This window comes from Lepidothrix coronata, unplaced genomic scaffold, assembly GCF_001604755.1.
Source record: "Lepidothrix coronata isolate B3197 unplaced genomic scaffold, Lepidothrix_coronata-1.0 Scaffold12, whole genome shotgun sequence".
Lineage (NCBI taxonomy): Eukaryota > Metazoa > Chordata > Aves > Passeriformes > Pipridae > Lepidothrix > Lepidothrix coronata.
Genome location: NW_016690192.1, coordinates 7646293 through 7670474, shown reverse-complemented (window position 1 = coordinate 7670474; position 24182 = coordinate 7646293). Strand labels below are relative to the sequence as shown.

The following is a 24182-nucleotide window of genomic DNA, read 5'->3' as shown; positions in this document are numbered from 1 at the left end:
GTTCACAAGCTATTGGGAAATAGGGACCAGACATTGAAACGGAGCTTTGGATGAGAAACATGGGAAAAGAAGAGCGGCACAACAAAAATCTAGGATAAAGCTTGAACAGCAGATTGTGTCTGGTCATGGTGTCCCTCCGCACTGAGGGACTCCAGGTCCTACCTTGTCCACTTGGGCCTTGTTTTAGTCATAAATTAAAGGTTTTGGTTATTTTTCAGTACCTTGTTGGTTTTTCAGCTTTTAATAGAAGCTGTGGCTGCCTCATCCTTAGAAGTGTCCAAGGTCAGGTTGGACAGGGCTTGGAGCACCCTGGAATAGTGAAACGTGTCCCTGCCCATGGCATGGGGTGGGACAAGATTAAGGTCCCTCCCAACCCAAACTGTTCTAGGATTGTATGAATATTTCTGGTTTGGAAATAAATTGAACAAACAGAGGTTACAAAACCACTCTCTCGGCACACACAGGGAAACACATCAAAATTACCAAGGATGCCCAGTCAGAGCCTCCCCAGGCAACTCCTCCAGCAGAAAACAAACACCACTAAATATTCTTATTTAGTGGTAACCTTCATAATATTTAAACCTGAAATTATTACCAGGTGAAAGGCAGCTTTGCCTGTGCTTGGTTTTAAACAAGGTCTATTCTGGTACATTTCTTGGACTTGACGGTCTTCAAGGTCTTTTCCAACCTTAAAAATTCTATGATTCTATGACTCCTTGATTGTATGGTTTCATGAATCTATGATTCCATGATATTATGATTCCATGATTCTATGATTCCATGATTCCAAGCATATCGAAGTTCAATTCAACTCTCACTGAAGTCAACAGATACCAATTTTTCCTCCAACATTCCAGCTTTTTTGCTATACAGAAGGGCATCACAGAAGCAGCCCTTCCATCACTCATTAATTTATTCCCTAAGACCAGACAGTTTTTTGCCACTGATATTACACTTTATGGCAGATATTCCCATTTTTGTGACAGGCTCTTCCCTGAAGGCACGCAAGAATGAATCAACTGCTGGGGCCCACGTCGCAATTGTTCCCTCCCTCCACCCCTCCTGACATCAGCAGAGCCTCCCCCAGGAAACCACAGGAGCAGCTGGGTGGTGCCTGTTTGTCAGGAACAGGCAGGGAATACTGGGAAAATCCTGATCAGAGGCATGTCCTGGGTAGTCCTGGTGCATCCCAACAGCTCCATATCCTGTGTCACATGCAGCCCAAAACAATCTTGTGCTCAGTTCCCAGTGCCAACCACACATGGGCACACTGAGGATATTTTTTATTAGACTTACCAATATATTGGATTTAAAACATCTCCCCTGACTTCCATGAAAAAGCAGGTGTTTTTTTTCATGGAAAACACATGTTCCTCAAGTGCCACCTGCTGTACTGACTGAAGCAGGACATGGCAGCAGTGAACTCTTCCAGCATTTCACAGCCTTGTTCTAAAATCCAGCACTTCTCCAGCAGCAGGGAATCACAGGTTCTGTCCTTCCTGACTGTTATGGACATTCCCTAAGTGGGAATTTGTTCCTAGCCCCTGTGGCACAGCAGATGCCCCAGCATGTTTTTCCACACTGGTTTATACTTCTATAAATAACCAGCAATAACACTGTCACCTTGCCTCATGATGTGATAAAAACCAGCTCCATACCCAGATTCCAGATTTTTTCACAGGATGTGGCTACAAGAAGGAGAGGGAATAAAAATTGCCAGGAAAGTAGCATTTGCTATAAATAAATATATTGGCATGGATGTAATTAGGTAATGCTGGTCCACTTGAACACAGCAGGTCATTCCCAGTCAAAAAAAACAGGGAAGAGGGATCAGAGGTGGTTTGGAAGGAGCTGCCAAGAGAGCTCCATGTCCAGCCCGGGCACACACAGGGAACAAGGAATGGTGCCCCACCACTGACACAAACCCACCAGCAAACCATGGGATGGGTCAAAATAAAAGAATATTTATTTAAATAACGAATTTCCTTGGACACTCTAACATCAATAGTCATCCCAATATGTCATTCAAATATTGGGAAATGGTTCTTCTCTGAGGGTTGTTGGGCACTGAACAGGCTCCCCAGGGCAGTGGTCACAGCACCAAGGCTGCCAGAGCTCAAGGAGTGTTCAGATGATCCTCTGGGGCTCCTGGTGTGACTCTTGGTCCTATGCAGGGCTGAGGGTTGGACTGGATGATCCGTGTGCGTCCCTTCCAGCTCAGGATGCTCCATGATTCTGTGATACTTGGAATGCTCTGTCTGTTCCTATGGGGATTTCACTGGGGCCACCACAGAGGGAAACCAGCCCCAACCTCATGTGTTCTCTGGGGGAAGAACCTTTTTTCTGAGATCCAACCTAAACCTGCCCTGACACAACTTCAGGCCATTCCCTGGGGTCCTGTCCCTGGTCCCCACAGAGCAGAGATCAGTGCCTGTCCCTCCTCTTCCCCTCCCAAGGAAGTTGTAACTGCAATGAGGTCTCCCCTCAGTCTCCTCCAGCTGAACAGACCAAGTGCCCTCAGCTGCTCCTCACACGGCTTCCCCTCAGAGCCCTTCCTCATCTTTCCTGCCTTCCTTGGAATACTGGAATGGTTTGGGTTGGGAGGGACCTTAAAGCCCATCCAGTTTTGCCCCCTGCCATGGGCAGGGACACCTTCCACTATCCCAGGTTGCTCCAAGCCCCGTCCAACCTGGCCTTGGACACTTCCAGGCATGGGGCAGCCACAGCTTCTCTGGGCAACCTGTGCCATGGCTTCACTATCCTCTTCTCCCCAGTATACCATCTAACCCTGCCCTCTGGTAGTGGAAGCCCTTCCCGGTGTCCCTGACCCCTGTTCCCAATTCTCTCTCGGACACCCTTTGCTTCCCCCCCTTCTCCCTCCGCCAGGGGGCGCTCGCACTCCCACCTCCCTCTTCCCTGGTCTCAGGCGTCCGCGGCGCTGCCTGACAGAAGCATACGCGGTGTGGGCGCGGCGCGGGTGCAGGCGCGCCGCGGGCAGCCCGGCGGCGCAGGGCCCGGGTCCTTCGCTCGGCCCGGCCCCGCTCGGCCCGAGATGGCGGCGAAAAACTTCCGCGTGAGCGACGGGGACTGGATCTGTCCCGACAAGAAGTGAGGGAACGGGAATGGGAGTGAGAATGGGAACGGGGAATGAGAACGGGGACTCCATCTGTCCCGACAAGACGTGAGGGAACGGGAATGGAAATGAGAATGGGAACGGGGAATGGGGAATGGGAACGGGGACTGGATCTGTCCCGATAAGAAGTGAGGGAACGGGAATAGGAATGAGAATGGGAACGGGAACGGGGGATGGGAGAGGCAAATGAGGACTGGATGGGGGACGGGGAACGGGAACAGGATCAGGAACCGGGACGGAAACGGGACCGACCCACCAGGAATGGGGCAGAGGATGGGAACGAGACTGGGAATGGGGCAGGTAGTGGGAGCGGGGCAGGGGGAACCACCGGCTCGGGGGTGTCACAGCCCCGACCAGGTAGGGACTGAGCAATTTCGCGTTGGGTTCGGGACAAATTGGGTTAAATTGGGCCACATTCGGGTTCGATCCAAGGGGTCCGAGCCCCCCGTGTGCCGTTCCCAGCGTTATTGATCCACTTCCTCGTGATCTGTCCCGTCCCAGGTGTGGGAATGTGAACTTCGCCAGGAGGACCAGCTGTAACAGATGCGGGAGAGGTGAGTGCCAGGACAGAGCCCTCCTCCCCCTGCACTGCCGCCCCCCTAAAACAGCGCTAAAACGTCCCCTTTAGTCCCGGACTGTCTGAGAGCCCTTTGTTCCCTTCCCTCCCCAGAGAAGACGACGGAGGCGAAGATGATGAAGGCAGGAGGGACAGAGATCGGGAAGACGCTGGCAGAGAAGAGCCGGGGGCTGTTCAGTGCCAACGACTGGCAGTGCAAAACGTATGGCCCAGACACCAAACACACCCTGGGGGGCTGTGAGTCCTTGTGCTGCTGATACCAGAGAGCAGACCCACAGAGGGGGGAAGCTGCGGGGGTGCCTCTCGTTGGCTGCACAGCACTTCAGTAATGTGGCAGCAAAAGGGTTTAAATGTCAGGACTGCACAGGTAACAGGACAAGTTTGTCCTTGATAAGCTGAGACACTTCCCAGGTTTGGAGGGAATGTGGAGATTGGAGTAACACCCCCGTTGCAGGGCAAGGAGCTGTCTTCCGCATGAGTGTGGTGAGGCCCTGGCACAGGTTGCCCAGAGAAGCTGTGGCCGCCCCATCCCTGGAAATGTCCAAGGGCAGGGTGGACAGGCCTTGGAGCAACCTGGTCTAGTGGAAGGTGTCCCTGCCCATGGCAGGGGGTGGGACTGGATGGGCTTTAATGTCCCCTCCAACCCAACCCAGTCTGAGATTCCATGAAGTTCCCTAAATATCTAATGAGCAGAGTTTATCACACAGGTGAAGGCTTGGATGTTTCTCCAGGCCATCAATTGAAAAAAATTAACGTCTGTGCTAGAGAATGACAGTCAAACACTATTTGAAAGGTGCCTTCTGGGTGCTGTAAGAGGGAAATGCAGAGGTGGAAGCAGAGAACTGCAGCTGTGCACGGGGGCATGACCACAGAGTGTGTCCAGAGAAGGGAACAGAGCTAGGGAAGGGTCTGGAGCACCAGGAGCAGCTGAGGGAGCTGCAGGGGCTCAGCCTGGAGAAAAGGAGGCTCAGGGGGGACCTTCTCACTCTCTGCAACTCCCTGACAGGAGGGTGGAGCCGGTTGAGTTCAGGCTCTGCTCCCAGGGAACAAGGGACAGGAAAAGAGGAAACAGCTTCAAGCTGTGCCAGGGATGGTTCAGGTTGGATATTGGGAAATTGGGATATTGGGAAAGGGTTGTCCAGCCCTGGCACAGCTGCCCAGGACAGTGGTGGAGTCCCCGTCCCTGGAGGGATTTAAAAGCCATGTGGATGTGGCACTTGGCAACATGGGTTAGTGGTGGCCTTGGCAGTGCTGGGGAATGGTTGGACTCAGTGGGCTCGGAGGGCTTTTCCAACCTGAACTATTCTGTGATTCCATGACCATTATTCCTATGGTAGCATTTTTGTTAACTCATCTGAAGTGTGGAAATAACGAGAAATTTTAATGCTTTTTGTGTAATCTTGCCTCTGTCCATGTGCCTGCCCACTTGCCTGGTGATTGCACATCTTTCCCCTGATTTGTCCAGTACAGTCACCTTCCAAAGTGTCTCAACACTTCACCTTTTTATTTCCAATCTGAAACAAAACGTTTCTTACTCCTGCTTTGTTCCTTTTCCCCTGAAGGTGTGGCAACGTGAACTGGGCCAGGAGATCAGAGTGTAACATGTGCAACACCCCAAAGTACGCCAAGCTAGAGGAGAGGACAGGTGAGATCTGTGTGGATTAAATCCTGAAATTACTGTCAGAAAATAGCTTTGTAAATCAGAAGTTAAGTAATTTCACAGCTAGGTTTTTTGCCGCGATAAGTTTTGGTGGTGTGTGAAGTGATGGTTTCATGTGGAAAATCAGGGAATATTCAGCTTAAACCGCCTCCATGTTTGATTTTGATGCCAGGACATTTGGGAGCAATGTTTTATTCCTGTTCCAAAGGCCTGGGGTGTGTGTGGTATCCATGTGCAGAAGGCTGGGCTGTCCCAGGGCAGGTTTGAGGCTCTGCAGATAAGGCTGTTATCTCCCCAGGAGGGCTGGTCACACCAGGACTCAGTTTCAGCTCCTCCTGCACGAACATGAGCCCAGAGGTAACTGGAGCAGGATCTCCTTACAGCTCTCTGACACTGTTCCCTCTGCATGTGGGATCAGGCAGGGGATTCAATGCACAGAGTGGAACAGGGCAGAGAACTTACTGCACAGAGTGGAACACAAATGCATAGAAAAAAATAGGAGCCTGGAGAAGAGCCCAGAGCTCATTATTCAAAAGGAAAAACAATATTTTAATATTCTTATTTATTTTTGTAAAAATGATAAATATTAAAGAATATAATTTAATTGTATTTCATATAATTGTTGTGATGTGCAATTTATTAAAGTATTTATTAAATAATTTATTGAAGTGTTTAATAATTAAATTGATAAAATACTTCCAGTGGAAGTTGTCCCTGCCCAGGGCAGGGGGAAGGAATGAGAAGGGCTTTGGTCCCTCCCAGTCCAAACCAGTCTGGGATTCCCTGATACTTAGTATTTAATGAATTATTGGAGTTCTGCTGTCCTGCAGAGGACATTGGCGGACACGTGCAGGACACCCAGCGTGTTACACACTCTAGCAGTAAATTACAAAGTCAGCTGAAATGACAATGAGCCCTTGGAATTTTCCACTCCATTGTGAAAAGAAACAGGAAAGGAATAGAAATATTCTTAAGGCAAATTTTGGCAGTTGTACAACTCTGTGCAGCTGCATATACATATATATATATATGTAAATATACACATGCACTCCCCTTGTGTTCCTCTCACTCCTTTCCCAAGTTGGCTGCTCTGAGGTGAGATTCCAGTTTTTAAGGATGGCGCCCTTTATTCCCAGCCCTTGGAGACACTGCAGAGCCCTTTGGGAAGCTGGTTGCTTATCACAGCTGTAATTCTGAAATAGTTTTTATTCTTTTTCCATTCCTTTAAACGTTGTTGCTGCTGTGCTGGTTGTGTGTCTTAACCCATTTTCTCAATTAGGTTTCCGAGGAACTGTATTTAATAAACGTGTGTGGGAACAATTCATGTTCCTCCTGAGATCCTATTACGTCCTTGTGGCATATTTATAATTCCATGAAGGCTTCCAGAGCCTCTGTGGAAGTTTATGGGTTTGATGCAGCTGAATTTGGTGCAGCTCAAGAGATTGTCCTGTTTTATCCCTTTTTAAAGGCTATGGAGGAGGATTTAATGAACGGGAGAATGTGGAATATATAGAACGGGAAGAATCCGATGGAGAGTATGATGAGGTAAGAGAAGGTGCAGGGATTACTCTGGAGAGACACGTGTTGTGCCAGATGTTCAGCAGTGTTTTCTAAGGATATTCCGTAAAATTAAAATATAAAATGTTCAGATTTCCATTCATCTTCTCTGTTGATTCTAATTGTCCCGAAGACAAGCATCTCTCTCTCTCTCTCTCTTTCTAAAAAGTTTCTTGTTGCTAATTGATGTCTCATGATCCTCCCCTTTCCTTTTGAGCAAGATCTTATTTTAAATTGATGTAAATTTTTTTCTCATCGAAGTTTTATCACAAAATGCAGTTGGTGATTATTTTTTGATTAAATCATATTCTGATGGCATTAAAATGTTGTAGTTTGGACGCAAAAAGAAAAAGTACCGAGGGAAACCAGTGGGTCCTGCGTCCATCCTGAAGGAAGTGGAAGATAAGGAATCTGAAGGGGAGGATGAGGAGGATGAGGATGAAGATCTCTCCAAATATAAATTGGATGAGGTAGGATGGTTATTTTTAAATTAATTACTTTTTAATCATTATTATAGTGGGGAAGGTCTGGTCTGTATTTTTAGCTGTCTTGAGAGCAGCAGCCCTTGGAATAACAGTGCCCAAAGCTGCTGTGAAAGATGAGCACAAGCTCTACTTTGTTCTAAATACCTGCATCCAGAAATTTATAACTTCTTAAGTCATAAATTGTAAGCTTATCTGAGATCAGAATCCAAAATTCCAATGTCTTTATTTGGAACCTTTATGTGTGGTTACCATATATAGGGAATGCTCTTGAGTTTTCTTCTTAGGCTTTTAAAAGCACGTCATTATAAAATGAAATAAAATATTCAGGTTTTTTTTTTCATCTTTGCTGAAATATATGAGCATCACTTATTGGGTTGTCCACGTCTTCAGACAAGAGTCCTGCAGAAACATGTGCATATGGCTGTGTTTTGTACATCAGTCACCAAATTTTGCATGTGAAACAAGTCTCTGCAGAATTGGCAGATTTAGTTAACTTTGGTTATAGATAAATATAGATAAATACAAAATATACATATATAAATAAAAAATAGACATATATAAATATAAAATATGCATGTGTAAATATAAAATAGGCATATATAAATAAAAAATATACACATAGATATATATACAGAAATAAAAGTATATATATCTTTGATTATTGATTTTGAGTCTGAAAACTCTTTCAGGCACTCTTTTAAAGTGGTAAAAAACGTTTTTTCATTAACTTCATTAAATAACAAAAAATGTGATTTCATGTGGGGATTTTTCAGGGGTTTTATTACTTTGAAACACAAATTTTCAGTCACTCCTTAAAATTTGGAGATCTAAATAAATTCAATTTAATTTTCAAAGGTTGGAAAACACAAATAAACCATAGAATAAATACAAACCGCTAAGCGAAGAAAAAATAAAGCCATTCCTGAAGTGTTTCTTGTCTGTGCCTTTCCCAGGATGAGGATGAGGACGATGCTGACCTGTCCAAGTACAACCTGGATGCCAGTGAGGAGGAGGACAGCACCAAGAAGAAGAAGCCCACCCGGCGCAGCCGCTCCAAGTCCCGCTCGTCCCACTCCCGCTCCTCCTCGCGCTCATCCTCTCACTCGAGCTCAAGGTCCAGGTCCAGGTAAACGGGTACAGGTCCAGGGTAACGCCAGGCAAAATGTCAGTATCTAACTTCCTTCTTTACTTGTTTTTCTTGATTGCCTTACAGTTGTAGTTAATGATGTGAATGATTCTGTGTACAGGATTTACGAAGGGGGGACGATGCTCTCTCTGCCCTCTGGGGAGGCTTTGTGGGTCTTGTTGCTTGTTGTAGTGAATTTAAGTTGATGTTTGATGAAATCCTCCAAATAATTTTAAAAATAGAACTTATTTTCAGGTTTTTGAGGCTTGTTGGCCGTGTGTGGTTCAGTCCTTGAACAGAGGGTGGCACTGCTGGAGTGGGAGGATGTGGCAGAAGGGGGAGTGATGGTGCAGTCCAGGCAGATTCAGTGAAAGGACGGAACTCCTGGGAATAAAGACAAGAAACTTGAACTTAGTTTGATGGCAAGTGACAAATCCTAAAGTACGGTGGTAATGTTGTCAGAACCTCTCCATCCTGGAATTGTTCCAGGCCAGGTTGGATGGGGCATGGAGCTCTGGTTTAATGGAAGGTGTCCCTGCCCGTGGCAGGGGGTGGGACGGGATGAGATTTGAGTTCCCTCCCAACTCAAACCAATCTGGGATTCTCTAATAACACTGAAGGTTTATGTGGGACCACACAAAGCTCTGCTTAAGGCAAACTTAAGTTCTGTCATTACTCTTTACATTCAGTAATAAATGAACAGTTCAATCAGTGCTCTGTAAACATGTGATGGAAATCATGGTGTAGCTTTTGAGCTGCCCTGTAACTAATACAAGGAGAATCGGATAGGTTTAAGACCTAAAATATGTACTAGCTCACAGGGTTATACATAAAATTCATATATTTACAAAGTTCAAGTTTCTTCTGATCTTCCCAGGTTTTTAACTGCCCCTCTCTGCTCTCACTGCAAATGTGAAGTAAAAATTAGTTTGTCGTAAGATTTCAACTTCCTGTTGAATATTTTGCTTTTGACTGCAGTTAATGGAAATATCAGTGCCATTTGTGGATACTTCTCTGTGGTTTTAAAAGGGTTTCAATGTATTTTCTAGTTAGCATGTGTTCACACTGCTGGTGTCCTGCCCAGTAAAGTGAGAAAACCATGGTAACAGTATAAACTGAGAGATTAACAGCAAGTAGAATATGTTTTTCCTGAAAATACTATTAGAATTTGATTGCAAAGCCTCCTTTTACAATGATTGCTGTGAGTCCTCTGCCATTGTTACATATCTCTTGTGGTTTGTGCTTTAAAAAAAAAACATCAGTGAAAAATTGGAACGTGGTTTTGGTCAGTTACAAGTCATGTTAGATCTGGCTGTGTTTTAGCCCCAAATTAACTACTTAATTTTTAATGCAGGGGAAAATCTTTATGTAAATTAGAAGTTGATTACAAAATGCTTCTGAGAGCTGACTGGGGGAAAAATTGAGCTGGCCTTTCCTAATGCTCTTATCTGCTCTGCTTTTCAAAGAAACTGATGGTTTTCCAATTAAGGCACAAATTAAGGCACTGACTTCATGAAATAATTAATAGATAAGCAGTTATTTCTTTTTTCCAAGTAACTGCGATCCTGTTTAATTGTTGTGCTTTGTTTTAGGAGACACAATCTAAAGCTGACTTTATAAATATTTAATGCATCATCTTACTACGTTAAGGTGTCTGGTTTAAAATGTGCTGTGGTGATATGGGGGGGCAGGAAGAAATTGTCACCTTAGCAACTCAAACTGTGTTGCTGCATCTTGTCTCTGCTCAGAGAGCAGTTACTCTGCTAAATGCAAGTCAGACACTGGAAAAAAATCTTCCATGTTGTTGCAGGTCCCATTCAAGGAGTTCTTCCAGTTCCAGATCAAGATCTCGTTCCAGTTCCAGAGAACAGTCTAGATCTCGTGGGTCGAAATCCAGGTGAATGAGGTACCGCTCTGTCCTTGCAGAGAGGAAAGGGCAGAAGGACCAACCTTGTTGAGTTCATCGTAAAGTTGTGCTGGTCAGAGAAACATTAACTTGTTTTTATCTTGGAAGTCAGAATCCCTGGGGTCTCTGCACGAGGCTGTTGCCACCACAGATGTGTTTGTGGAGAAGGCGAGGTTTTGGTGGAAGAGGTTAAGTCTAGCCTAAGCCAGCCGAGCGGACGCCACAGATCTGCAGTGTGGAGGAAGAAGGATTTGAGTGCCTGGTCCTGCTCCAGGCATTTTGGGTGCTTTTATTGTTTCCACTTTGGCTGCTTGGTGTGGAAGAGAGTTAGAAATTGCACTGTACTTGTGGTGTTGTGTTTAGTGCTAATTCCATACCTTCCACGAGGCACTGCGGCCGTCATCCTTATAAACTTGGGGGTTGTGTGAAAGGGTTGGTGGCAAATGCTGTGAGCTGAGAGCATTTAGAGCTGAGTTCTGTAGAGCTGTCACTGAGCTGTGCAGAGCAGAGTAACAGGAGCACACTGGAGGTGTCCTTGCACGTTGGCAGAACATTCCCTGTGTGATGGATGAAGAACTGTCCCTTTTCCATGCACGCAGAGAGAGAATCCCAAAACTCTAAATAAGGAAGCTTGAGTTGGGAAGAAGGATCACAAATGGTGCCACCACCCTGTGGTGGCAGGAGCGTGCTGTGGATTGTCACGTGAGGGTCAGCACAGGATGGAATCCGTGCTTTTGGGAAGAGGAGAAGGGTCCCTGTGCCCCCACTAGAGACTGAAGGGGCTCCTCAGCTGAGCTGGGTTGTTTGAGGTGCCACATGGCCATTTACAGAGTGTCCCCAGCACATTGGCTTGGCATTTTATGTCATTTTGAAAGGACAGTTTAGGATTTTTTAGCTCTTACTTTTTCCACAAGTGTTTTTTTCCTTGTTTTTTTTTTTTTTTTTAGAAAGCCAAAGTGATTTTTTGAGTGCTGTAAGTGAAGATGGTTCATTTTATTTTTTTTATGTCAAAATTACTGTATTCTAAGACTTTTTTTAAAATATTTTTACTATATTCTAAAAGGCTTTTTACATTATTTGGGTGGAGGAAGATTTCAATCTCTACACAGATTTATTCTGAGATTTGTAAATATACTTTCTGAATTTTTTACTGTTTTAGTCAAATCTCCAGTGTGAAATATCCATTAAGATATGAAATGAAACGGGATTAAATGAGCTTTAGATCTCTGGGGTTTTTTTCGCTTTCTGAATTTAACTGCTGAGAAAGGTCCTTACAGAGGCAATTTCCTGGCCCAGTCTCCCAATGCTTTTTTTGTCAAAATGGGTCATTTTGGTGAATGCTGGGAAAAGCTTTCCAAACCATTGGTGGCCCATTTATCAAGAAACACTATTTAGCAAAATTTATTCAGGAAAGTACCTGGCAGAAGTTTTATTGGCAGAACTCAGGAGTAAGTATGGAAGCCCCCCCCCATTTGCTTTACAGAGCACTGGTGTAGAGTAGTGAATGTTCATGAAAACTGTCTCTGTCTGTTCTTTCTTTGTGCTTTCTCTGTGATACCAGAATTAAATCTGATTTATTTCTTAATCAATAAAGATCCAGCTCCAGGTCCTACAGGGGGTCTTCCACCCCAAGGAAAAGATCTTACTCAAGCTCTCGCTCCTCATCCTCCCCCGAGAGAGGCAAGAAGAGAAGCTGCTCTAGATCCTCTTCATCTGGTGATCGCAAAAAAAGACGATCGAGATCACGGTCACCCGAAAGGTTTGGGTTTATGTAGAATAAGAATGGGTGTATTGAAATGTGTGATTTTTTATTTTATTTATTCTGAAGGACTGAGATTCACTGGGAAGGAATTGAATCTGATCAGTTATTCTGAGAGTAAAAATAGTTTTCTCACTTCCCTTACTCTTACTTCTTGTTAAACCCTCTGTAATTGTTTTTTTTAATTATTTTTCCCCCCCTCCAATGAAATTCCTCCTGGTAGGAGCATGTTCCGTAGAAAGACCTGGCTCACCCTTCTTTCAGCGTGTGAAAGTGTTACTGTGTACATTATTGAATTATTTTCATAAGTAAATATTGCATTTAGAAATTGTATTCTACTCTCAGTATTAAACTTAGACTTTTAGTATTAAATTAGTGGCTTAAAGTTACTCAATAAGGCCCCTATCAGATATACTTGGCTTCCAGCTATTGTAGGATACAGACTGCTCAGAGTAGATGCCAAAATTCATTTCCACTTATTTCTTTGCATGCTTTCTCCATTTGTATCTTGCAGACGCCGCAGATCATCCTCCGGATCCTCCCATTCTGGTTCCCGTACAAGTTCTAAAAAGAAATAATGTATTAAAGCTCACATTTACAAAAAAACCCACCAAAATTCCAGTCAGTGCATGAGACATTTTTAAGAAGTTGGTGTCTTACTTGGTCAGAAGTGCTAAATCTGCTAGTAGAGGTGCATGTCTGTCCTTGCTTTCTGGCAAACTGCAGCTTTGTTCATCCATGACCCAAAACGTGAGGTAGCATTTTAAGCCATAAACTCCCCCGGCGGAGGCGGGAGGTTCTGTGGTGTGAGTGAGGGGAGGGTTATTGTTTTTAAAGATCAGTTCCTCCATTTCTGGCTCCCTCAGATATAGGAGCAGGTTGGGAATGTCCTGATCCCGCTCTGCTCCTGGACTAAAGCTGTGTGAGGAGGACCCCCTGAGCTTTGTTTAGCCACCTCTGGAGCGTGTGATGGAGCTCCCATGGGACCACAGCATAGGGTAGGGCTGGAGTCACTTGGGGACAGTGTGAGGGCTTAGGGCTAAGATTTGTTCTTGTTCCATGTTGAAGTACCAGTGTAGATGGACACCCCTCTCTAGCAATGCTCAGTGCAAAGCAGCTCTTAGACCCCCCCAGTCCATCATGATTCCGTAGAGGGAATTAGCCTTCATTCTTGGGAAGCGAGGATGTTGGAGATAGAAGTTCTTTGCTGCAGCCAGCAAAGGGCCTGTTGGCTGTGGTGGTTTCCTGACCCTGGACTCCATGATCCTTTTACAAACGGATCATTTAGGATCTGGTCCCGCCATGGAGGAGTTTGGAACTAGCTCCTTGGAATCAAGGGAAGCTTCCGCAGGCCGCATGTAAAATTCCCTTTGGGGCTGACTAAAATTTTCAAGGTATCTCAATTTTATTTTTCTTTCAAAAAATGAGAATGAATAAACTGTGTAGAAGGTTCTGGCTTCTTAAATGTGTTCTTCATCAATCATTCTTTTTATCTGCAACATAATTTATGGCTTAAAATGCTTTGTGGAATCCATTTTAGTATAAAACTTGGTCTCTCTTGAGCTCCGTTTGGTTAAGAAAGGTTTAAGTCTTCAGTGCCATCGCAAGGTAAGTATGGTGAGGAAAATTTGTTTTAAGCAAACAAAGAGCAATATATCTGCATTTATTTCAGTAGTGAAACTCCCAAACCCAGATCTGCTGCTTTTTTCAGTAAACTGCACAGAAACAAACGGAGCAACATTTAAAAACTCCATTGTACTCTTTTTTTCCTTTTTTTTTTTTTTTTTGAGACGTCTTTTGGACTGGTCTAGAAGCGAAATGTTTTTGGTGTAGAACTATTTTGGTAATCTTTTTGCAGAAAAAAAAATGCAGTTTCTTTAATGCTTTCTTTTCTCTCTAATTTCGATGCTAAATGTGTGTAGGTTGCACAAGAGCAGATTAGTCTGTAACTGTGCCTCTGACTTTAACGTCCAACTACTAAAGTGTACAACTCAGATCAAGTAGACGCTCTGTTGTTAGCATTGGGGTTTTCTTGTGCTTTGTATTCCAATTGTTGCTGTACTTAACAGATGAGGGGGGTTAAAGTTAGCAACTCATAGGCCACAGGCAAAGGAGAACAATGGGTTCATTTGGCTTAGAGAATGTGTAAGGCAAAATGATGCTGTACACAAGTGTAAATAAAACCTGTGAGTCAACTGTGCAACGAGTGCTTTGTCTTGGGGGGACACACACCCCCTCCTTGTCACCTGCACCGGCAGGGACTCCATGGCTGGAGTCCCACTTAGCTGGCCAATAGATCGCGTGTTTTCAGATCAGTTTGGTTCTTTAAGTTCTGAAAACGTCTTTGGCTTTCAACAGCAGTGCATTCAAACTGAGCTTTTACAAAGCTTCAGAGTGTTTCCATAGGAACATGGAATATTCTAAGTTGGGAGGGACCCACAAGGATCATCCAATCCCACTCCTGGCCCTGCCCAGGACACCCCAGCAATCCCACCCTGTCCTTGTTGTCCAAACACTCCTTGAGCTCTGTCAGCCTTGGTGCTGTGACCACTGCCCTGGGGAGCCTGATCAGTGCCCAGCCACCCTCTGGGGGAAGAACCTTTTCCTGATATCTGGCCTAAATGGATGAAATGACAGAGTAAGGTTTAGTCTGTCCCTCACCCTGTAAGAATCCTCTAAGTCACTGCTGCCCCATCCCTGAAAGCGTTCAAGGCCAAGTTGGACGGGGCTTGGAGCAACCTGGTCTAGTGAGCAGAACTGGCTGGGCTTTAAGGTCCTTCCCAACCCAAACCAGTCTGGGATTCTTGAATACCTGGTATCTTTCACTCAGGTATCAGAAAAGCCTTCTTAAAAAGTAAATTTTGAAAATCAAGCACTGACTGATGGACTCCAGGATTCCCTGGACTCTGTGGGCTGTCAGGGGAGAGGATGGAAGTTCCATTCTCTGTAAGCGTCTTGCTTCACCTTCCCCAATATCCAACCTGAACCTCCTCTGACACAGCTTGAGGCCGTTTCCCCCGTCCTGTCCCTTGTTCCCTGGGAGCAGAGCCCGACCCCCACTTGGCTCGACCCTCCTGTCAGAGTTGCAGAGAGTGAGAAGGTCCCCCCTGAGCCTCCTTTTCTCCAGGCTGAGCCTCCCCAGCTCCCTCAGCAGCTCCTGGTGCTCCAGACCCTTCCCTAGCTCCATTCCCTTCTCTGGACACGCTCCAGCCCCTCAGTGTGCGGTTTGTGGTGGGACTCGTTCCCGCCCGGGGCTGAGGCGGCTCGCTCGGAGGGGCGGGTCGGGACCGAGCGGTGCCGCCTCAGGGCGGGTCGAGCCACCTCCCCCTTATAAGGTGTCCGCCCGCGCTTTCCGTCGGCTCCCGGCTCGCTGCCCAGCTCCATGCGCTGTGCCTCGGCTCCGCGGCGCCAGGATGAGCCCCTGGCAGCAGTGCGAGCCCGTTCCCAACGCCACCGAGCCCGGCGCCGTGGGGCAGCGAGGCAGCGGGATGGGGCGGGCGGCTGAGGGTTGCGGCACCGTGTCCGTGGCCATCCCGCTGACCATGATGATCACGGGCATGGTGGGCAATGCCCTGGCCATGCTGCTCGTGTCCCGCAGCTACCGCGCCAAGGGCAGCCGCAGGAAGAGATCGTTCCTGCTGTGCATCGGCTCCCTGGCGCTCACCGACATGCTGGGCCAGCTGCTTACCAGCCCCATCGTCATCTCCGTCTACCTGGCCAACCGCACCTGGGAGGCCGTGGACCCCTCGGGACACCTCTGCGTCTTCTTCGGCTTTAGCATGACGGTGTTCGGGCTGTGCCCGCTGCTCATCGCCAGCACCATGGCCGTGGAGCGGGCGCTGGCCATCCGGGCACCGCACTGGTACGCCAGCCACATGAACCCGCGGCTCACCAAGGGCGGCCTGCTTGCCATCTGGGCTGCCGTGGTTGCCTTCGCCCTGCTGCCTGTGGCCGGGCTCGGACAGTACACCCTGCAGTGGCCCGGCACATGGTGCTTCATCAGCACCGGCGACGGCCGCCCCAGCGGCAGCACCGTCTTCGCCGCCACCTTCGCCGTGCTGGGGCTGCTGTCCCTCGTGGTGACCGTGGCCTGTAACCTGGCCACCATCGAGGCGCTGGTGTCCCGCTGCCGCATGAAGGCCACCGAGGCGCACTCCAGCAAGCAGTGGGGACGGATCACCACGGAGACGCTGATCCAGCTCCTCGGCATCATGTGTGTCCTCTCGGCCTGCTGGTCACCGCTGCTGGTAGGTCCCTGTCTCACTACCATGGGGTGACCCCAATCCTCCTCCCTCCTTCCTTTGGGAAGGACAATGCGTGGCTGCCAGCTTGGGCAGGGTGGGAGGCACTGGGAATTCCTGTTCCTTGTGGACAGCATGTCTGTGAACAGCCTCTTGGAAGGAAAGCAGGGACAGGGACAGAGCCCAGGGGGTTCGGAGTGGGAAGCTAGTAGGAGAGAAGCTGGGAGAGGTCCAAGAGGACAGCAAAAGTGCAGCCTGTTTGGAAAAATCAGGTGAAGGAACTGGAGTCAAAAGAAGGAAAACAAGTCTTGTACAGAGGAGGGAAGCAGGACATAAGGAGTGGGCTTGGGAGCAGGATACTGCAGTCAGCTATCATGTAGGATTTTTTATTTCCTTCCACCTTGTAGCAAAAGTTAGCGTTTTATGAGAAAATGTGCCCCCAGCTCTGCGAGCACCTTCTGGCTTGCAGCCATCTGTTCGCTGTGCCTGATTTGCAGCAGCCTCCTTGGCTTTTCATCTCTGTTTTTTAAGGACCTTTGCATTTCTTTCCACTGCTTTGTTATTCCTTATTTATGAACCCCTCCTCATGATGTAGGAGAGGAAGAGGCAGAATCCACGTTTCTCTGCCATGTGGGACAAGGGCACACCCGGGGGTCCAGAACCCCATCCCCAAAGGCTGGTTTACTCTGCTGTCTGGGAATAGAAAGTTTGTACTTGGTATCTCTAAGCAGAACCAGGCTGAAACTGGCTGTGGAATCACTGAGCTTACGTGAAAGGTTCTTTATGGCTGGAGAAGGATTTTCTTCCCTCTTGTCCTTGAGCCCTCGTGAGTGGGGCTGAGACAAGAGAAATGGCTGACAAAGCTGACGGTCAGTGAAGTGACAAGAGAAAACAATTCAATTTAGTAATGTTATCCTTGTAAATGAATTAAAATTCCATCAAATCCTCAAAAAAACACTGCCCCAAAATCAGTCAGGAGTTTAAGTTAACTTTCTAGAGATCATTAACAGTGATGGAAGTAAAACATGAAACCACTGTGAAGGTTAGTGAGAACTTGGAATCAGAGAGTTATGTTCTGCTCCTCAAACCCCATGGAATGGCAGATTTGGTCAGTGAAAGCAGGAGCCTGTCTCTGGCTCTGTGTTCATGAGGTGGTTATTTGCAGTCCTGCACACCCTGACCTCCCTGGGGTCCATCCTGCTGGTGTTTTGTCCCGAGGGAGGACATTAGGATTTCTTCATTTTCCAGAAGTTAACCGTTACCCTGATGGAAGAAGCCTGTTTCCCCCTCAGCCCTTGCTTTTGGGACAGTGGGACCCATCCTGCTCCCTTGGCCATCCCGGGGCACGGAGCTGTTTCTCCCAAGGGTTTAACCAGCCTTGCAGCATCAAGAGAAGATCCGAGACGAGGGAACTCTTTCTCCTCCTTCATAACCAGAGTTCTCAGATAAATCAGTGAGGAAGCAGGGATTCCTCTTAGCGGTTTGCTTCCCAGGGCATTTCTGTGGGTTTAGCAGGCAGAAGTCAACCCAGAACCCCAAGGGAATTTGTCAGCAGTTCCCTTCCCTCCGTGGTAGCAACACTTGGAAGTGTGAAACTTTTTCTGTGGAGTTCTGCAAAACTTCTCTGCCTGGTCAGTGTGTTCTCAGGTGTTCATATTCTCAAAATCCAGAGTCATGACTGCAGGAGCATATTTGTACATACACCTCCATGTTTGTACATATCCCTCCATTTTTATACATACGCCTCGACAGTTCTGTACAACCACAGAGTAAGGGTTAGGAATTAGATGCCACATTTTTGGAGGAGTGACTGTGGAGAATGCAAGAGCATTTTCAGTGAAAGCCAGATTGTAGAAATCATTTACCTTGTAGCTGCATCACTCAGCAGTTGTAAGAAATTGAGTTGAAACAGAAAACCAGGGACTTACAGAGGAGTTCTTCGTGATTTTTTTTTTTTTTAAGACGTCTGAGTTTTGTAACTGAGAACTAATGGATTCCGACAGCTGTTGCTGTTAGGAAAACAATGCCCTTGTACACGGACAGTATTTTTAGACTTGATCTGTTGATGTAAACAATAAACTCAAATGTGATTTAACTGCAGAGTGAAAGTTCTGACAGTCGTGGCTCTGCTCTGAAGGACTCCGTGGAGCTCATTCTGGCTCCGTGGTGGCTTGGGTAGAAGGGAGGAGACAGACAGTGCAGGTATTTGCTTCTTTTTCTGTGCACTCACAGGATCTGGGTGAGTTCAGCATCAAGAACCTGGGAAAACACCTCACTCCAATAAGATTTATCCTAAGTGGTTTCCAGTTCACACTGATCTTCTGCTTATTTTGGAGCATGTACTGTCAGGACAAGGGGAATGGCTTCCCACTGCCAAAGGGCAGGGTTAGTTTGGATATTGGGAAGAAATCCTTCCCTGTGAGGGTGGTGCAGCCCTGGCACAGGTTGCCCAGAGAAGCTGTGGCTGCCCCATCCCTGGAAGTGTCCAAGGCCAGGTTGGACGGGCTTGGAGCAACCTGGGCTAGTGGCAGGTGTCCCTGCCCATGGCAGGGGGTGGAACAAGAGGAGCTTTGAGGTGCCTCCCAACCAAAACCAGTCTGGGATTTAGGGATAACTGCTGAGCTGGACTGGCAGCAGACAAATAACTCTTAAGGGGAAGTAGAGGAAGCTGTTCCATGATTGCACAGAAACACCTGTGCAGCACAAACTGGAATTCTCATAATAACTCTTTTGGAGCTCCAGGCTACATAATTATTCCCTCCCAGAATTGTTTCAAGGTCATTTAAAGCCAAAATGCTCAGGAATTCTGCTGCATTTCCTGTTAAAATACTTCTGCTCCTTAAGCTTCCTGGCAGACAGAAATAAAAAGACATATAAAACCACAGTCATGATAACAGTAAAATTGAGGTACTCTAGTTGAATAAATACAATTGTCAACTATATTACTATATGCATTTTGAGCCAAATTTTTTATTGGCATAAATTACATAGTTCCATTGCCTTTATTCCACCTGGTGTTGTTCCTCTGCCTTGTGCAGCCCTTATTTTAATTTATTTAGAAGACCAATACAGGCCATGATAAAATAAACAACCTCTAATGATATCAAACAAATAAAATTTCCAGTGGAGCAATTGTTGGTCCAACAAATATTCCAGTAAAGAAATATTATGTAATAGCCCCAAAAATAAGCAGTGGTTGTCTGCTTGGAAAATGTATTTTATAGCTTGATGTTTTTGTAGCTCCGTGGGTTCACCAACTAAAGAAAAGACAACATGGTCTGCAGAACCAGGGTCCTTGCAGAGTTCCCAGAGGAAGAGCTGATCTGAGAGAGAGTAATGTGAATCCTGGGAATGCTGAGTGCGGGGGGGTTCCCTTTGGCTGTGACGTGGGCTCAGCATGTTTCCATCACGCTGCTGCTCCTTACAGCATGGGAATGCTGCAGGAGCTGGGATGTGCTGGATGGGCGGGTGCGGGAGGCAGATGCTGTGACAGGAACAGGGACAGTGTCCTGAAGAGCTGGAGGTGGCCGAGGAAGTGGTGGGATTGTGGCTGTGTGGGTCTGGTGCACAAGTGGCTTGATGTGGTCTGGGTCTGGATCTATCCAAGCTTTTACAAAGCTCTATCCATGGTTTCTTTTGTAAATGAAATGTAGTGAATGGAATCCTCAACAGCTTCTATTTAAAGAAAGAGAAACAGTTCTCCTTTGCTGTCTGTGCTGCCCTACCTTCCGGACTCATCCAAGTCTTTCCAAGGTCAACACATGGTTTTTAATCTGGCACCCAGAATATCCTGCTGAATGGAAAAATCCTCCCCTGTAGCCTCTGCTTCTGGTCACTCTGGCTCTGGCTGTCCCAGTTTGTGGGGACAGCAGCAGCCCAGATGTGACCTTTGTGCTGACACTGCTCCCAAGAGGCTTTTCTGTGGAAAAGCCATGGTGGGATCACTCCCCCGGTGTTGCCACTGCTGCAGATTGTCCTGGTTCTTTCCAAGGACTGAAGCCAAGGAGTTGGACAGGGTGATGGCCTATGAGCCTGTCCCTGGGCTGTTCCAGGGGTTTTCAGGACTGGCCAGTGTATTCAGAGGATGGGAGCGCTGAGCTCTGCCCAGACAGTGCGATGGAGGCACCTCGGGGCCATGCTGGGGGTGTCCATCTCCTTGACATTCCAAGCAGACACAGCACCATGGGCAGAGCTGCTGCCTGTCCATCCACAGTGATTTAGGCAGCACACTCACAGCTGGGGTGTCCAAGCCATACCCAGGAGAGACTTGCAACCAACAAAAGGACCTGCCAGGAAAAGTGAGGTGTTCAGTACCCCTGTCATAGAATCCCAGACTGGTTTGGGTTGGGAGGGACCTTAAAGCCCATTCAGTCCCACCCCCTGCCATGGGCAGGGACACCTTCCACTAGACCAGGTTGCTCCAAGTCCAGTCCAGCCTGGCCTAGAACACTTCCAGGGATGGGGAATCCACAGCCTCTCTGGGCACCATAAGATCTGGTGGTACACAGACAACATTCCCTTACCGTTTATCCCTTTTCCCTCCCCGTTTCCCTCAGATCACAATGCTGAAGATGATCTGGGGCCACACATTTGAGCACTGCAAGGGTGTCCCCAGGGAGGCTCCAGGCTCCGAACTGCACCGGGAATGCAATTTCTTCCTGACGGCCGTACGCCTGGCCTCGCTCAACCAGATCCTGGACCCCTGGGTGTACCTGCTGCTCAGGAAGATCCTCCTCCAGAAGTTCTGCCAGGCGGCCAACGCCGTGTCCAAGTGCTCCAACACCGAGTGCAAGGAGAGGTCAATCACCTTGTCGGAGGAGATCCGACGGACAACGGCCTGAGGGAGCACTGGGCTTGGGAACTGCTGTTCCAGTGGGTACTTGGAAACCTTACTGTGAATCGGGGCATCTGTTCCATGTTCGCATCCCCTGAATGGCTGAAATTGGTGTTACTGGTGGACTTCAGTGCCAAATTATTTATCCAGTGTGCCAAAACTGCTCAGACACAGCAAGACAGCCTGTCCTTATTGCCACTCACAACTGAGCTGCAGAACATGGTGTGTTTGTGTGCTTAAAACAGAGCCTGAAGGGAATTTTCTGTCATTAAGGTAGAAAAAATGTATTTTCTGTTATAGATTCAACAGATGGAATTACTGAAGGGACACACTCCTGTGTATATTTTAATACTGAGATTATCTACTCAGAGAGTCCTTCTTCTTCCTTTTTTCTGGAGGGACAAGGGGAAAAAGGGGCAAAAAACACGGGAATTAAAGGAAAACAAAATTAGGAGACTTGATTGGATTTCAGTGGCTTAGAACTGAGCAGATTGTGTTGTGCCAGTGATGGTACATCCATCTCTTCCAAGAACTGAAAGTAACATGAGTCTCCTGACACATGAATTTGTCCTGATAAATACTCACCCATGTGGAAGCTGAAGGGAGCTCATCTGCTGAGGAGGATGTAGGGAGAAATCCATGATTTTTTTTTGTACTAGCAGCCTGTGGAATACCCAGGGCCAGCGGGAATTGCTGTTTGCACAACACACCATAAAGCTGCTGGGAGCAGATGGGAGAGGGTGATAAACAGGCTGTAAAAACAGTCCGTGGCCTTCTCCCTGTAGATTAATGGCAAAGGTTCACACAGCCAAAACCACTGTTTCCATATGAGCTGCTTTATTGGGAAATGCACATGGCCAGGAGTAAAATGAGCAGCAAATGGTTTGAAAGTAAAAGGGATGCCACTGAAAAGCTCTTTCATTCCTGAAATGTCCTTAAAAGGGGCCAAACCAGCATCCCAAATGCTTGATTTCTTCTTTCCCCCAAAGAGACAAATTGGAAAACTGTGGCAACTTTGGGAATTTTTAAACTCAAGCACACCGGGAGTGTGTGAATTAGTCAGGTCTGTCCCCAAAGTAACTTTTCAGGTTTTATTTAAAAACTCAGCTCTAATACGTTTGGGGTCACATCTGATGCTTGTTTTTTAATAAGCTAGATTTTTAACTCATTTTCTTCACCCGTTTGTAGCTTACAGTCTCTAATGTCTCCTGTCTCACGGCCTTTGGGATGATAGTAAATACAAATACAAAAAAATACGTTATATCATGTGCCAGGTACTATGGAATTCAGGGGCCTTCCAGGCAAATGTAGTCCTGCATCTGGGAGAATTTCTTGCGCAGAAACTTTATTGTTACTTTTCTTCCTTTGTTTAGAAAAGTAACTCCTTGAAAAAGAATCTGTCCACTCACTTTTGTTCTGCTGCCACATGGTCTGATTCCTTGTCCACACAATCTCATTTTATCCAGATGACTGACATCTGAGTGCAGCTAAAAGCTAAGGTCTAGGTTTAATTCAAGAGCCGGCCTAAACTGAATGGAATAAATACCTTTTTCAGTATGAGTTGACCCACAGGACCCTGCTCTGTGCTGAGCTACTCCTGAGTGTAACTACAAGTACCTGCACCTTGGTTGGTGCTTTCAGGAACATGGTGGATAAAATTCTCCTTGAAGAAGTGCCTTTTCAGAGCCTTTGGATTTTTAATTATTTGGGGCTGTAAAAAGCCTGCTCTGTGCAGAGGATCTGTATTGTTCCCTCTGTGTACATTAGCTTTGGGAAAGAAATAAACACAGCCGGTCACTTGGGAGGTATGTTGGGATGACCTCAACTGCCTGGATCAGCCTGGGCTGGCTTGGAGCAGCAGTGCTTGCAGAGCACACAGATTATCTGGGATCACGTGTGGGATACAAAGGGAGAAGTTCTGCAAAGAAGAGGGAATCCATCCCAATTTCTCAGCTCCTTTTAAAACCAGGAGGTGCTGTGTCTCCTGAACACTGTCGATCCAGTGCAGGGCACTGGGAGAGCAGCTCTAACGTGACATTGAGAAGGGCCCTCCACCAGTTTTAAGGCTGCTGGTTCCTAAAGTCACGGGTGGTTTCACTTCAGGTCACTTAGAATTATGCCTTTTTTAGTGAAATATTCACAATATATTTGGAAAAAGGCCTTTCTGTCCGTCTGTGGGTGCAGTAATATGAAGAAGCTACTTTAAATATCAAAATGGGAAGGAATGTCTGCTTTCCGTTCGTTTACAGAGGGGGAGGAGTGGGAACACTGTTCTCCAGCCACAGCTGTGTGATGGGATGTGGCTGGAGAAATGCACTTTCAAAAATGGATTTGAAGAGCCAAAGTGTAAATGGAAGCTTTTATTCCCATGTGCTTGGAGTGGGAAGGTGTTTGTGTCGCATTTCTCTAGTGATGCCTTTCCCACTTGGTCTCAATGTGTTGTACCTTTGTCGAAGGTGTTATGGGACCTGGAGGGTACGGAAGAGCCACTTGGAGGACATGGTTTGCCTTCAACCCACTTGTTTATGTACCAAATCCATGTGTGTTGTATCAGTCAGAATAAAAAATCTGAATAATCGCCTGGTTTCCTAGGTTTCTGCAGGAGCAGCAGCTGCTGATGGGGTGTGCCCAGAACAGATTTTATCTGCCCACTCTTCCAGGCAGTGCCTGGTGCAACCCGCTGTGCTGCCAGGAAAGGCTGATCCTGCTGAAGGCAGTTCCCAGCTCAGGTATCCCAAATGCTAGCGGAGGACAGCGCATGGGATCAGGACCCTGCAGCCACAAATCCCAAACCCAGACCCGCAGCCCCTCTGCAGCATCTCTGGCCAAGGCTTGTTCTCATATTTTTATTGTATTATTCATGTTATTTTCCATTTTTTTTTTACATTTTGTATCTTTAACACA

The 24182-nt window shown here is 46.8% G+C and overlaps 2 protein-coding genes across 2 annotated transcripts; both read left to right on the top strand.

Annotated features, from left to right (window-relative positions):
* The first annotated feature begins 3014 nt into the window (after nt 1-3014).
* ZRANB2 (zinc finger RANBP2-type containing 2) lies at nt 3015-14403 on the top strand. Its single transcript, XM_017805600.1, has 10 exons — nt 3015-3108; nt 3635-3687; nt 3804-3912; nt 5273-5355; nt 6839-6915; nt 7260-7397; nt 8366-8538; nt 10349-10435; nt 12039-12203; nt 12718-14403. The coding sequence occupies exons 1-10, from the start codon at nt 3053-3055 to the stop codon at nt 12779-12781; spliced, it is 1005 nt and encodes a 334-aa protein (XP_017661089.1). The 5' UTR covers nt 3015-3052; the 3' UTR covers nt 12782-14403.
* A 1172-nt stretch (nt 14404-15575) lies between these two features.
* Nucleotides 15576-23850, top strand: PTGER3 (prostaglandin E receptor 3). The gene is made up of 2 exons (XM_017805745.1): nt 15576-16450; nt 21001-23850. Exons 1-2 carry the CDS (start codon nt 15617-15619, stop codon nt 21283-21285), a joined length of 1119 nt encoding a protein of 372 aa, XP_017661234.1. The 5' UTR covers nt 15576-15616; the 3' UTR covers nt 21286-23850.
* The last annotated feature ends 332 nt before the right edge of the window (nt 23851-24182 follow it).

Coding starts and splice junctions, on each gene's coding strand:
- PTGER3 (XM_017805745.1), top strand. CDS start 15,617: ATGAGCCCCTGGCAGCAGTGCGAGCCCGTTCCCAACGCCACCGAGCCC. Junction 16,451..21,000: donor CCTGCTGGTCACCGCTGCTG/GTAGGTCCCTGT, acceptor CGTTTCCCTCAG/ATCACAATGCTGAAGATGAT.
- ZRANB2 (XM_017805600.1), top strand. CDS start 3,053: ATGGCGGCGAAAAACTTCCGCGTGAGCGACGGGGACTGGATCTGTCCC. Junction 3,109..3,634: donor TGGATCTGTCCCGACAAGAA/GTGAGGGAACGG, acceptor GTCCCGTCCCAG/GTGTGGGAATGTGAACTTCG. Junction 5,356..6,838: donor CAAGCTAGAGGAGAGGACAG/GTGAGATCTGTG, acceptor CCCTTTTTAAAG/GCTATGGAGGAGGATTTAAT.